The 15,837-nt window shown below is 26.1% G+C and overlaps 1 protein-coding gene across 1 annotated transcript; it reads left to right on the top strand.

The window, feature by feature from the left end:
* Positions 1–513: 513 nt before the first annotated feature.
* Positions 514–8,450, top strand: LOC114130555 (protein O-mannosyltransferase 1). The gene is made up of 14 exons (XM_027995546.2): positions 514–1,047; positions 2,308–2,537; positions 2,613–2,737; positions 2,938–3,114; positions 3,179–3,347; positions 3,440–3,692; positions 3,755–3,937; positions 4,050–4,223; positions 4,439–4,552; positions 4,615–4,768; positions 4,837–5,060; positions 5,134–5,260; positions 5,319–5,493; positions 5,556–8,450. Exons 1-14 carry the CDS (start codon positions 958–960, stop codon positions 5,731–5,733), a joined length of 2,373 nt encoding a protein of 790 aa, XP_027851347.1. The 5' UTR covers positions 514–957; the 3' UTR covers positions 5,734–8,450.
* The last annotated feature ends 7,387 nt before the right edge of the window (positions 8,451–15,837 follow it).

Here is a 15,837-nt window from a genome sequence, read left to right as displayed (position 1 = left end):
GCATTTTACCAAATACCAATGACATTATTAATACTCCATATTATACTACAACTACGACACTATGTCAATATTCCAATAACACTTGTATAATTTTCAACGGACTAATCTTTGAAAACTCAAATCGCAATTTATTTTACATAAATCCTACTCTTTACTCTACCTGATTGTATTATACTTAATATCAGACAAGTCAACAGCACCTTAACAAACCTAATATATTAATATATATCTTATTCACACAGTTAATTCAGCAATATTAATTTAAATTTAATTAATATTTTGTTTGCCGTTTTCTAAAGTTGAATTTGGCACGGTCAGAAATTTTCTGGCTGTTCGTCGAAATCATGATTACAAGGACCATTCAGAATACGATGGAATCCACACGATACAAAGAAAGACGTAGCAACTAGCAATAAACTCGGTTTTACGAATAAAATATGTTTGATACTTTGATTTACATACACCCTCTTCCTCAGTACACCAAAAGAAACTTTTTTCCTTACACAACTGGCTCGAATTAATTATTTTATTAAATTAATAAACAGAAAAATTCAATGGAGATTTATGATGTACACCTCGGACTGAGGTATTATACACTTTTATATTTATAATAATAAACCACTGCTGTGGACCATACAAGAAGCTGCATTCCTCCCCAAACTTGTCAGGTTGATGCGAAATCACGTCTTATCATTGTTTCTTATCTTATTCTTATTCTTATCTTATATCTTCAGTAACACAGTTCGTATCATTATACTTGTTGTCCGATTGACATGTCAGCAAAGCTAACGCAATGCACGGACATAGCTTTAAGAGAATTATATCCCCAAACAGGGACTTGTAACCGTTAATATTCAATTTGAAATACCTACATTTAAGTAGAAACACCATATCATAACAAAGTATGTACACGAATTAAATATATATCTCACGCTAAAACAGTTACAATCAATAACGATGGAAAAGCAAACCGATGACCGATCAGTCAAGTCCAAAAATAAAAAACAGACAAGGAAAAAGAACAAAGCTGATAGTACTGAAAACCAGGTTTGTTTAAAATAATTATATTTTAATACTTGTTCGGATACCTATGCATTATAAGTACTCATATTGAACACAAATCTAAAACAGAATTGTGTTTTTCATGAAATTATAGAAATGTGTATATAATGAGTGTTGATATAACTGTACAACTTTTCCAATTAGAATTTTGGCTATCTCCCAATATACGGTCTACCTCTGTTTTGTGTACTACCTATCTATAATTAATATGAGTGGTTTACCAATGTTATGTGTTTTACCTTTAGCTAGGATTTCCGCATTATTATTATTTATTACCTACTAATTTAATATATGTTTCATCTTAATTTTCATAATGGTAAATATTTTATGATGTAACAACTAATAACATGTTAATCGGTTTATTGTTGTTTGCGGTAAAACAATTTTTTTAAATTTGAACTGAAAAAAATTTAAAATACTCGTTAAAGAAGTTTATAAAAATATTTTAACTGAAGAATCTACTGTTAAATACTTGCAAGATTATGGCCTGTTACTTTGTGTGAAACAATGTCACTAATATGAAAATATAATTATACTTATACTAGTTATACTAAAATATTTTTTTGATATCCTATACCTATTGCATGTAAAACTTTTTAAATTTTTATAAAATCATAGTATAATATTTTAATTAATTTTAATATTATTATGGTAAACCACATACCTATTGGGTGACAGCCAGAGTTTTAAGACTATAAGTTAAAGCAATGCAAGAGAATTATTTTTTAATTTATAATTTTATAGGCGTTTGTTGTACTGTGAAACCTGTCTAAATGGACACCTCTCTTAATGGAAAAAATAATAAGGGCCCAAAAAAAGCATAGGCATTTCGATGTATTTTTATCTAGTTCAAAATCAAATACATAATATGTACGATATGTACATATTAACTAACCATACTTATTACTCATGTAAACATATTGCAAACTTGTACCACGCAATAGCATCGCTGGTCTATTTGGAATAACCATTTTGATAGATTACATGTTCTGTATCGCCAATCATTAAGACACAGTTTTTGATTTTAAGTGCAATGTATTTTATTCTTGAAACCTTTCTATATCTTTTACATGTCCAATAGACACTTTTGATGGTCTGGTGGATTTTCTTTGTCGGCAGGTTTCACTGTATAATACTTATTTTGTAATCTTCACCGAAAATTTACATTCTAATTATTATCAAATATAACTATCAAATTATTTAATTTATGTATTTAAAAGAATTGTATGAAACCTACTTTTCTAGGACTTGAATGTGAACCAACTTGAATGTGATGTTAAAAACCATAAAACCAATGAACAAAAAGTAATCAACGAACAAAAATTAAACAACGAACAAAAACTAATTGACGATCAAAAACCTGATATATTCAACAATTTTAAAATTAGTATTGAAATAAATATATTAGCAGTAATACTCTTTTTGTCAGCTTTGTCATCAAGATTTTTTAAACTTGATCAACCCCGCAATGTTGTGTAAGAGTTACATTATTATTTACCTATGTCATATAAAAATTAATTTATGCATATTTATATTTTTCAAAATTACAGATTTGATGAACTTCACCACGGAAAGTATGTAAGTTTGTATATGAAGCGAACATTTTTCTTTGACACTCATCCACCTCTTGGGAAGCAATTAATAGCAGCTGTTGCATATTTATATAATTACAATGGTATGTTCTTTTCTATAATTAATTTTATATAATGTTGCACTTATTATTTTACTCTATAAATAATATAGTATAAAAAATTAAACATTTTACCGAATGTTAATATAATTCATAATTCAATAAAATACATATTATTTGTTGGGTATTTTTATTATTATTTATTTTAAGTTTTAATTAATATTATTTATAAATATGTTGATTAGGTCAATTTAAATTTGAAAGAATTGGAAGTGAGTTTAGTGATGATGTCCCATTATTTGGTCTACGTTTTGTACCAGCATTATGCGGTAGTTTGATTATTCCTGTTGCATATCAATTAATGTTGGAACTAGGTTGTCGACATTGGTGTGCTGCTCTTGCTGCATTTCTTCTTCTTTGTGGTAATATTTTCAATTATTTTAATTTTTTTATATTATTAATAACTAATAAAATTTCCTTTTTTAGAAAACACATTATTAACACAATCTCGATTCATCTTGATGGAATCTATACTAATATTTTTTACATTATGTGGATTGTTATTTGTGTTAAAGTATAAAAGACTGAATATGAAATCTCCTTGGGCATTGACTTACTTAATAATTGCTTCTGTATGTCTAACTATGGCCACATGGTAAATTTTATAGTAATTATATTACCACACATAAAACAATTACATAGTTATAAATTATACATAGTAATTTAAAATATATTATTTTTTTATAGTGTCAAGTATGTTGGACTTCTTTCATGGCTTTTGAGCCTATGGATAATCTGTAGAGATTTCTGGGTTAACCATTTAGGAGATAAGCGTCTATCAGATTTTACTATTTTCTTATGTGTAATATTAAGATGTATTATTACATTTTTAATATCTATTGCCATTTATTTTTCTGTATTTTTTATTCATCTTATAATTTTGAATAAAGCCGGACCACATGATAGTGTTATGACAAGTGCTTTTCAAGCTAGCCTAGAAGTAGGTTTTTGATATTTTTTATAATTAGTCTATTATTTTTTAAATAAATCATCTTTTTTTAGGGGGGACTAGCATCTATTACCAAAGGTCAACCTTTGCATGTTTCACATGGATCACAAATAACATTACGTCATACACATGGAAGAACATGTTGGCTTCACTCACATACTCATGTTTATCCTATCAAATATGCTGATAAACGGGGAAGTTCTCATCAACAACAAGTTACATGTTATACATTTAAGGTTAATTGTATTTATAATATACATTTTTGTACAAATTGTTTTATTACTTTTTGTATAGTTAAAAATCAATCATGTATTATAGTTTAAACTTTTTTTTAACTATTTTATACAGGATGTAAATAATTGGTGGATAGTTAAAAGACCAGAAAGAAACACATTAGCAGTAGAAAATACAAAGGACCCTGATGGTATAAAACATGGTGATATTATTCAATTAGTACATGGAATGACAAGTCGTGCTTTAAATTCTCATGATGTTGCAGCACCTGTATCACCACAGAATCAAGTATATTTTTATTTAAACTAAATTACTTATTGCCAAGTTGCATAAAAAATATCATTTAATATTTAAAATAGTGATTTTTATGGTCGGATCCCTTAAATTTTAGTAAGGTATAAAATTAATCAACGTTTTATACAACTAAATATGTATGCATGTAAACTAAAAATAATATATTCAACAAAAGTATTCATGTTTTATAATTGTATTAATTGTTTTAGGAAGTATCATGCTACATTGATTATAATGTTTCTATGCCTGCTCAAAATCTGTGGAAAGTAGAAATAATCAATCGAGATCAATTTGGAGATGTTTGGCAAGCTATTAATTCACAGGTATATTTAATTTAGTTTTTTTTTAAAAAAAATGTTATTTATTTTAATTGTATGCTCTTTAGGTAATACTAACTCATTTAAATTCAACACAAGCATTGAAGTTCAGTGGTAGACAGTTACCAGATTGGGGATTTAATCAGCACGAAGTAGTTACAGATAAGATAATATTTCAAGATGATACAGTATGGAATGTTGAAGAACATCGCTATACTAAGAGTAATTGAATTATTTTGCAAATAATTTTAGGCTTGTAATATTTCTCTGTAACAATAATCTTTTTTTAGGCGAAAATGAAAAAGAAAGAGAACGTGAACTTGTCGCTGCTGAAATGATACCATCAAAAGGAACAAAATTAGGTCTTTGGGAACGATTTTGGGAATTACAATACAAAATTATATTTTCTTCACCAAACACACAAAATGTTCATTCACACATGTATAGTAGTGAACCACTTGATTGGCCATTAATGGTTCGAGGAGTTGCCTATTGGTTAAGTGAACATGATAATGTTAGTAAATTTAATTTGTTGCATATTATTCATCATTATATTTATTATTATTATAATTATTCGTTTAAAACAGGGACAAATTCACCTATTGGGAAACATTATTGTATGGTATTCATCTACATTATGTCTATTGTTATATTTATCATTCTTTGCGTTTTATTTACTACGCCAAAGAAGACAAATTTATGATTTATCTTTAGGTATGTAATTTAACATTTTGTAAATAGTATTCATATTAACTATTATATTGATTAATAGATGAATGGGAACAATTCAAAACAATTGGAGAAGTTTTATTAGTTGGATATGGCTTACATTATATTCCATATTTTTTTATTGATCGTACATTATTTTTACATCATTATTTGCCTGCTCTTGTGTTTAAGATATTATTATGCGCTGCATTTCTACAACACCTAGCAAATATTGTTAAGTATGTAAATTTAAATTAATTAATTAATACACTATAATTAATATTATTATGTCTATTTACAGAACAAAATTAATCCCAAGATTTATTTTTCATTTAAGTCTTTGCATATGGATTTTAAGTGTTATGTATGTATTTAAAAAGTTTATTGTCTTCAGTTATGGAACTACTCCTTTAACATCTAAAGAAGTTTTTAAACTACGTTGGAAAGATACTTGGGACTTCATTATTCATAAACCATAAGTGTAATAATTTGGTGATTATACTAGTAAAATACTTAACTGGTGGATTTAGTATGACAACATTTATTTATTAGCATTTTTGATTAAATTTAAATTTTTTATTATTTTAAGATATACTTTAGGTTACATCCACTATTATGTTCATTAGTTATTTCAATTTTCATTGTTAAATAATACATATTTATTAAAAAAAACTAAATTAAAGTAAAAGTGTATAATTAAAGGAGGACGCCACACCTGTATCTAGGCTCATGTATACGCAAGTATTTAAGTTATTTCAAATTGAAAATATCTAGCTTATAAGTTAAAATATTTAAACAAAAATTCAATACTACATAATTGATATTATAAATTTATAACCTTTAACTTTGATAATAAGTAAATTCAATCTAATATTAAAGCTATTAACATGATGGGTTCTACTGAACGCAAATTTGCTATGTTGTATATAATATGTAAGATAGATACAACATAAGCGGATGTGATATCCTCTGAATAGTAACTATATAAAAGTCAACATGGACTTTTAACTGCCAATTTATATTATTGTTTATTCAGTCTTTCTACAAATGAAAACTTAAAATATTATGCTCTCTTATTTGATAATATAACTACAACTTATATGATTAAAACATTTAAAGAATAGTAATTTATTTAATAATTATTATTTCATAAATCTAATATACTTTTACACAACACAAGATATAGATGGTATTATGTATTAATTTTTTTTTTTTTTTAGTACCAATAGTTAGTATTGTCAAGTATTCGTGGTTTTCACCAACTTTTTTTAAGCATGGTTTCCATCTATAGTTTTAAATAAGTTGTTTGTAAATATTCTTTTTTTTCTATTTCTCATTATAAACATCATCAAATGTGCAATATAATTTTCATTTCGTCCAAATGTCAACATTTTATTTCTTATATTTATAACCAATTATTACCACATTGAAAGAACTAAAAAAAATGTATACTTTTTACATTAACTTTGATACAATAACTTACTATTAATTTATAGATCTCTACTGGAATTCATTGATTTTGATCTTGTTTACTGATATTGATATAAAATATATTCATATCATGTAAATAAAATAAGGGGACTGCAGTATTTGTATAGAAAAGTAATTTTTTGACTAAATCACTGGAGAATACTGTAGGATTTTGGCTGGACAAATTTTTCTCTTAAAATATATTTTGGTTTTTTAACAAGTTTTATTCAGTATTTGTTTTTTAATTGAAATAATTAATAACGTGAACAGTATTTTTTATTTTTTATTATTATACAAACAAATGTTGGAAATATTAATTTAAATTATTTTTAAGTTACGAACAAATAACTACTTAAAATGTATACTTAACTTTTATTTATTTATTTTAATTAGATCTATTAAAAATTATTCTTAAACTAAAAAATATTCTTCTTATGATTATGTCATAAGTAGCGTTATCTATTTGTAAATAACAATGATCATAAGATAATTAAAACTTGAATAAGTTATATTATGATTATTATTTCATAGTAATTTATTATATGATGGTATATTGTGATTAATTTACATTTGTATTGAACAAAATTACACAGGGTATTATAATATAATATAGTATTATAAATATTATAGTAATAGTATTACTAACATAATTTTAAATATTTGTTAATTAGTATAATTTATTTAATTTATTGTCAAGATATTTCTCTAAATTATAGTCAAGTACACACTGTTACATTTAAAATTAATTTATTAGAATGAAATCAATTTATAAGACTTTCATTTATTAATATTATCATTATTAAATTATTATTTGTAGTAATACATTTATTTGTCTTTTAGGTTCTGCTTTTTTATGTGAAATATTAGAACCATTACCACTACTATCAAATGCCTCCAACTTTCCATTTCTTTCCCTATTTTTTTCTATTTTTGCATGTAAGAGTAATGAATCTTTGGCAGTCATAATTTTCCATCATTACATAAGCTATCCTCTAGGACTTAATATCATTTTATGATGTCTTCTGACTTCTGTACAGGATTATAATTCAGCCTCCTATTCTCAATAAATTAAATTTTATTTATCTATCTATAAAAATCTTATAGTTTTTGGTTCCTTCTTAGATGTTTCTTTTTGGTTCAATTATACTTCAAAATAATTAGTCTTAATGTAGCAATTTTTTTTTTTTTAATCATTTTTGTTCTCAACTTAAGATTTTTAATTAAATAGTGGTGTGAGTGAAAATACTATTTAGTTGCTGCCACCAATTTTATTCCTTCATTGCTGTTGGATGTTCTCGTTAATATTTACCTTTAAGTATTTTAAATTTATCACCTTTTTAAAACTATTGTTTATTACGATGTCTTGTTCCTAATTTATGCCTCATGTCATGAATATCATATATTAGTATTTGGTTTCCTCTTCATTTATTATTAATCCACTTTAATATAATATGCAAATGTATTTCAAACTTTTTAATTATCTAATAATATTTACATTGTGTGTATTTGGCTGATTAATTTATATTAATTCTTTATTGTGATAGGTGTTTATATATATTTATTTGTAATATCAAGATTATTATTAATTATTATTTTATATAATTTAATTTTTGTTATAGCCATATTTTTTATCTCTATGTAAAATTGTTATACCATTTTTGATATTTTAAATGTATACCTATTTATTATTTATACCTAGATCTGAACAATAAATAATTTTACAAACATATATGTTAACAGTTCATATTATTTATTTTAATTCAAAGGCTATTTAAAAAAGAAAATTCGTTTGGGAATATATTACAATAAATTACAATTAATGATAGTAAAATTACTTGAATTGATGTTGATAAATTGTAAGAATAATGCTTAATATGCTCAGTTTAGTAAAAATTATTTGTACTCCAAAAATATTTTGACTAATTATATTTATTTATTTGTACATAATGTACCTACATGCTTCATCAGTAAGACTGAAGTATATAAATTTAATATTGAGATGTAATATTAACAAAATTAAATTGATTTTTCATATATTTAAATTAAATTATGATAAAAAAAATAAGGTTTATCAATTTTTAAAAATCTCATATAAACTTATTATGTATTCAGTAGGTACCTAATATTATAAAATAGCTAGCGCTTATGTATCAAAAAAATAAAATAATGTTATTGAAGAATCTGGCTCTTCCTCCAGAGCCAATTTTAACTCGTTGTAGAACTTAGATTGAGCCATTGAGGCCACATCTTAGCATTTTTTAGCTTCTATAACTTCTGAGCCCTAGTTATCAGTTTATCACTATATTAAATTGTCATCGAAAATTAGATATCATATAATTATATTAATGATGTATGGTACATAGACGTTCCCCCTCCCCCATGCCTTTCCCCCGGGAATCATAATAGATTTAAAAATAGGTATTTTGGTTTTACCAGAAGTATACAATCATCTTAATATATGATATTGAGAAAGCTGTTGTTCTTGCGATTGAAAAAGTACTACCGAAAGTAAAAATTCACTGTTGTTATTTTCACCTGTGTCAAAGAAGACAAACAAATCCAACGAGATATCGCAATGATAACTGGTCTTGCATTTTTACCAGTCAATTATGTCAAAAAAGGTATGTATATTATGACTTATGAGTAATAACTGTTTTTATTCATAAATAGGTAGATGTAGATTGTGGTTTTGTTTTAGGTATGGACATTTTATATGAAAAATTGTATAACCAAGATGCTGATCAAATTCTTACGTGCTTTAATACAACGTATGTTAATGGTCGTTATAGGAATAAAAAAAATGTAGAATTAAAGTACATATTTACCAGAACACCTCCATTATTTCCACCTTCCACATGGTACGTGTTTGAGTTGACTAAAGCTGGTGTAGGTAGAACAAACAATATTTCGGAAGAGTGGAATAATAAATTTGCAACGCTAGTGCGAATTAATCATCCAAATATTTTGCTTTTTGTTGAAGCTCTACAAATAAGCCATTCAAGTGCTTCAATAAATGCGAAAGTTTTTCTAATGATATTTTAATTTTTTTAATTTCCGTGAGCTATCTTACCAGAATAAAGTGATATTTTTCATTACTATTATTTAATTTTGTATTTTAATATTAACAGTTTTATTATATTCCGTGATATTTTTGTTTTGTATTTTTTAATTTTCGTAAACTGCAGTAGATTTATTTAAATTTATACAATTATATTTATATATTAATTTAATCATTTTTAGTTTTAGAGATGGACTCTCAATTGGAGACATATTATGTAGAATAATATTGTTTTTTCGATTTGTGTCGAATTTAATTATTGGAATATAAAACCGTTTTTGGTCTTCGACGTAATGGATCACAGCTCGCGTAGAGTTGACAACGACGTCGTGAAAGACCGACGAACCTTTAACAGTACCAATAACCAATGTACCATACTTGTAAATTATTTGTAGGTAGTTACCAGAGTACCACATAGTTAATATGATTTCTCTTGCAATGTCGATCTCTATAAAATATTTATAGTTTTTATATTTTGTCAGTTAGCGTTCATCGCATAAAAAAAGGACTCAGATAAAAGCATTTTTAACTTGCTCACAATAAGTTTATTGATGCTTTTTTCAATACTACTAAAAATTTAAAAATTAAAATACCGTAAAATGAAAATATATATTTTATTTTTTTTGTGATTTCTTGTAGACCTTTATTTAACTCTGACTTATTATTACAGTGAAAACTGTTTAATACGGAATAGCATAGGACCGACCAAAAATTCCACTTAAAGGAATTTTCCGCTTTATTGAATAAGACGGAAAAATTCTCGATTATTAATTCGTATAAATTTTTCAAATTACAAAATTAGTTTATAACATTTATAATTTGTATTTTTGAGTTAGATACTAATTATAAACTTAATTTATTACTTTACTTTCCATACTTACTTTAGATCTTAGAGTAATAAAACTTAAAAAACTTTAGATTAACTATAGACTTATTTTATTACAAAATTATTAATAATTCTTACGTATTACATAAATATAAAAGTTGGGAATTAAATTTAAATATTTAACTTTTTCCAAAAACCATGTAGAGTTTTTTGTTTTGTTTTGTGATGGGACTATTGAAATTCGTACATTATGTTTATGCGGTTAAAAAAAATATCAACATCATTACTGTTCAGACTTTCAATACCTATATTGTTAATGAAATAAATGAGAAGTAAATGAGAGTGATTTTTTCATAAATAGGTACCGTTGTTGTTTTTTATTTTAAATAGTTTATAGTACCTATGGTTAAAAAAAAATATTACCGCATAGATAAAACCGATAATTTATTAATGTATCTACCTAATATATTATAATATGATGTAACAACTAACAAGATTATTTTTTAGGTTTTAAAAAATCGATAAAACTAAATGAACAGAGCAATAAATAATTCTAGATTCTAGACATAACTAAAGTTGTGAATAAAATATTATTCAATATTTGTCAGTTGTAGTAGCTCTAGAGAAAGTCTAGAGGCAGCATTATGCTGCCTCTACTGCCCTCGCGCGCACGCCTATGTAATGACAGGTCAACAGCAATCGATTTCAAGTCACGAAATGGTTGGCATGGTTTCCATTTTTCCAGCATCGCAGGTACACACCCTCGCACTGTCACAGTTGTCAATCGTCTGTGGGTGGCAAGTTTTTGTCACTCGTCGTACGTCATTGTTGTCACTGCCGCCGTCACCGCCACCGCAGCAATGAAAGTATTGGGGATGGATAAACGGCAGATCGGGATTCGGGGAACAAATTTAAATATTTTATTTTACGATATTTTCGCCGCGTACAATCGGTTTTAAAAAAGTACTTGAACATTTTTGGTTACCTATAACGTTTAAACCATCGAATCATCTAATTGCAATCTACTTGCAAGTTCCTCTGTTCCCATCTGCACAATATTTCTGTTTGATTTATACCTTATAGGACTTAATATGTTCAGTCGCTTGATCTTGATATGTTGTCTATGTCTATGTTATATTATAAACTTGTAAGTTATAACCAATATGAGTAAGCTACACTGTAGGCTAAACTGTATAACACTGCAAGTTACAAGTTATAACATATACCAACAAAAATAACAGAATGTAGTTACCTAAAAAATAAACGATTAAAACTGCAAACTTGGTAACAAAATTCAAAATAGCAAGAAGTGTCGTATAAGTCAATACAAACATCATACAATAGAATGACACCTATAGTATAATTTTGAAAACCTCAAATAAAGAAGATACGTACCTATATGAATCTCTGAGTAACTTTCAAATTTTAAAAACGAGTTTTCACGTTTCACATAGGTATATATTTAAAAATTATTGGCTTTTTTGATAACTAATTATAAAAAAATTCTTTATCGTTGGACTGAAATTGCCATTTTAAAAATTAATAGTGGCAGCCATAATGACTTGCTAATATTTGTTATACCTAATTATTACCTATCGTTTGATACCCATTTCAAAGTCTAAATGACTTCCAAATTCTGAAAACGGACTTTAAAATACATTCTAATCATTAGCTTGGGGATTTTATGAAATGATTAGGCATTAAAATATCTAAATTTTCTACTCGAAACGTTACATTTTTGAAAACAGTGAAATAGGTAATAAAGATATAGATCATAAATATCCAGCCACGATTTGACGAACGAAGGTCACTACAATACAAATGTGCATACAGTAGAGTCTCACTAATCCGGACAATTTATATTTTGTATTTTTATTCATGTATATAGCAATGTATATATTCGAGAATACCCGTGATAAAAATATTATCGTTTCGATTACTAACAATAATCATGTGTAATGTAAAATTGTAAATCAATACATTTTTAATTTGTATAAATATAAGGTGTTTTTTGAAAAATATTTATTAATAAGCAAAAAAAGTCGTTCCGTTTAAATGTTTAATCCAGTCCCATCTAGTCCGAATTTGCGAGATTCTACTGTACTTATATTATTGAATATATTATACAGAGTTAGGGTGGCCAGGTTGATATTTATTCTCTTATTCTACATTCCACCTAATCCGTTAACCCTTACATGTTGTATTGTATATGCACCCAAAATTATCTTTAACATAGGTAATAAATTATACGAAACGATGACAATAATAGGCCCGGTATGGCGGTGCCACGATGACACGATAAGATAAATAAACCGTGAGTACCACGCAGAGACGTAAAAAATGTGACGGTAATAAATGAATTTAAAACATGCCCTTATACTAGTCATACTTACTATTCAAGATATATATATATTGACATGGTAATTCGACGCGACCGGCCAACGATCGAAATCTTGCATTTTCGGTCGCCAGTCTGGTCCGATCCTTTCAGCTGTAATATTATACTCGACACATCAGTGTCTAAGTGCGGATACTTTTCCTTAATTCTTATATATAAATAGATGAGCTAATATCATCGTAATAACGGTTATAACACAATCGCCAATACATTTTTTTTATTTCAGTTTTTTTTTTTTTAAGTCTTTATAAACTTATTGATTAAATAGGTATATTATTACAACGTAACAATACGTAGCGTATATATAATATGTAGAAATATTGGTTTAAAACAAAATGGACGCCAACAACAGTTCAAATTAAACAATAGCCACGGCAAAGGTAAGATTCTCATGCCGATATGGCACATATTAATTCATTAATTATTTAACCACTTTTCATTAAAATAATTTATAAAAATAAAGAAATGGTTAATTTTACCTAAGTATATAATATTAAATATAATAAGCGCTTAACTAATGCTTATTATAAATTAATCAGAAACACTCTTTAATATAATATAATATAGGTAATATTATTATTATTATAAGTAAGTACTTAATACTTCATTTAGGTACCTTTAAGTAAATATTATGTTGTTACTAGCTGCAGCATTCAAGATTGTTTTTACATATTAATTATAAACGTATTTTTTTATTTAAAATAAAAATTTTCTAAAATATTAAGAGAATGTCTCACAGAAACGAGAATATATAACCAATGCTTCAAAGACAGTGCATTTTATCGAACGGTGGAGGTTTTTAAGCTTCATTTATTTCTGATCATTGTGCAGACCTTAAGTTGTTATTATATCAAAGCTAAAACTATGATATTTAGCGATATATTTTATATAATAAATTATAAATTACTTATTTTTACGCTGTAAAGTTAATTATTAAAAACTATGTAATCCGTACCTTTATTATAATGACAAATTTATGATTAAAAAATGAATGTATTAACTATTAATGTATACAATATACATTATAATTTTAAATCGTAGGCATATAAGACAACTAGAAAGCCTATACTGCCTATAAAAACGTTGAAGTCGCTGATTCAAATAATTCAATAATATTATGTAGTCGAGTAGTCGACTGTTTAGTTAAGATCATGACCAATCACTCAGTCACATATCCAAAACAATTTATTTCACTCTGCCGCTCGCCATGTATAGGTGGTGTACATAGACAGGCTGGTCCACCGGGATATCGGGAGGTTTGAGGTGGCCTGACTACTTATACTATTATACTTTAAGTAATTAGATAGGTTAATTATATTTGTTGCTAGGTAAGCTTAAATCTATTTCATTAGATTAACTGCAGTTAATTAACAATAGTTTTCGTACTTATTCTCTTTAAATGGAAAAATCATAGAATAAGTACGAATACCTAATTATTTAAAAATATAATGTAATATGTAATAATGTAATACTAATACAGCTGTAAGCCGTAAGGCCAATGACAAATTGCAATATGTCGGGCCACCTCAAACCTCTCGATATTCCGATGGACCGGCCTGTCCTCTGAATTAAAAAAAAAACATAACTATATTGATTTTTATTAATTTTATTATTTAATTTCAGTTTTATATTATTAAAAAACGTTTTTAATACATTTAATGTGATATAAAAATAAGAAAATTAACTGTGTGGAAATCAAAAAGTTTTAAGGAGTAGGCATATAATACAGCTAGTAGAAGTCGTGATCAAAAATAATTATTTTTAATTTCTATCTAATGTTGAGAATTTGAAACTGAATTAATATCAAAAATAAATTTGTGGTTTGTAATGATATATACATCATGAATCATGATATATTATTATCATTATTTAAATTTAAGAAAATTAAATAAATATATTATCTGTATAGCCAAACAATAATTAACAAAAGATAATTAGTATTAATTAGGTTATTTTTAGATTTAAGAAAATTAAATAGAATATTATCTGTACAGTGGCACAAACATTAATTAACATATGATAATTATTGTTGATTTTAGATTTAAGAAAATAAAATAAAATATTATTTGTACAACTGCACAAACATTAATTAACATAAGATAACTATTATTGATTAAGTTATATATAGATTTAAGAAAATTAATAATCTTTGAAGCTGTTTAAATATAAATTATTATAACAATAGTACAATATATTATAACAACATCAATATACGAATGACTAATGCCGCTATCTGTAAATTCATGTACAAAGGCGGCATATTAACTTGTAAAAAGAGGACTACGACAGTCAACACGACGCTCAGTCACTCACCTAACACTTTCTCAATAAATACTCCATTTTTCTGTTGATTTTTATAAATGTAATTTTCTGTAACTTTATCTTTCAATTCGTTTATTTTAATATTTTAATATACCTCTTTTTCTTCTGCTTATTTAATATGTACTACACTAAGTCGGACAAGTTACAATTGATGACTATAAGTTATTCGAAAGGTAAGTTAAAAATATAGGTAGGTACATAGGTAATAATTAATAGCTTCTATACGTTATCACCTTTTAAAAGGGAAAGACTCTCGTACCCATCCCCCATTTTATATTTCATAAAGTGATGAGTTGAAGATACATAACTGAAGAAACAAATATTTAAATACAATCCTATACTTAAACTTTATATCATATTTTTAACTCATTACAGGTTGTATTTGATAGGTACCTATAGTGTTTATTATTAATACATATAAATTATTAATATCCTACACAAAAGTGTACAACAAGGTTAAATTGAAAAAAATAACACAAAACAATAAAATGAACTTACAATTAAATTAC

Source organism: Aphis gossypii, chromosome X (genome assembly GCF_020184175.1).
Source record: "Aphis gossypii isolate Hap1 chromosome X, ASM2018417v2, whole genome shotgun sequence".
NCBI lineage: Eukaryota > Metazoa > Arthropoda > Insecta > Hemiptera > Aphididae > Aphis > Aphis gossypii.
Note: the sequence above shows the minus strand (reverse complement) of the source record. Positions and strands in the feature narration are given on the sequence as shown.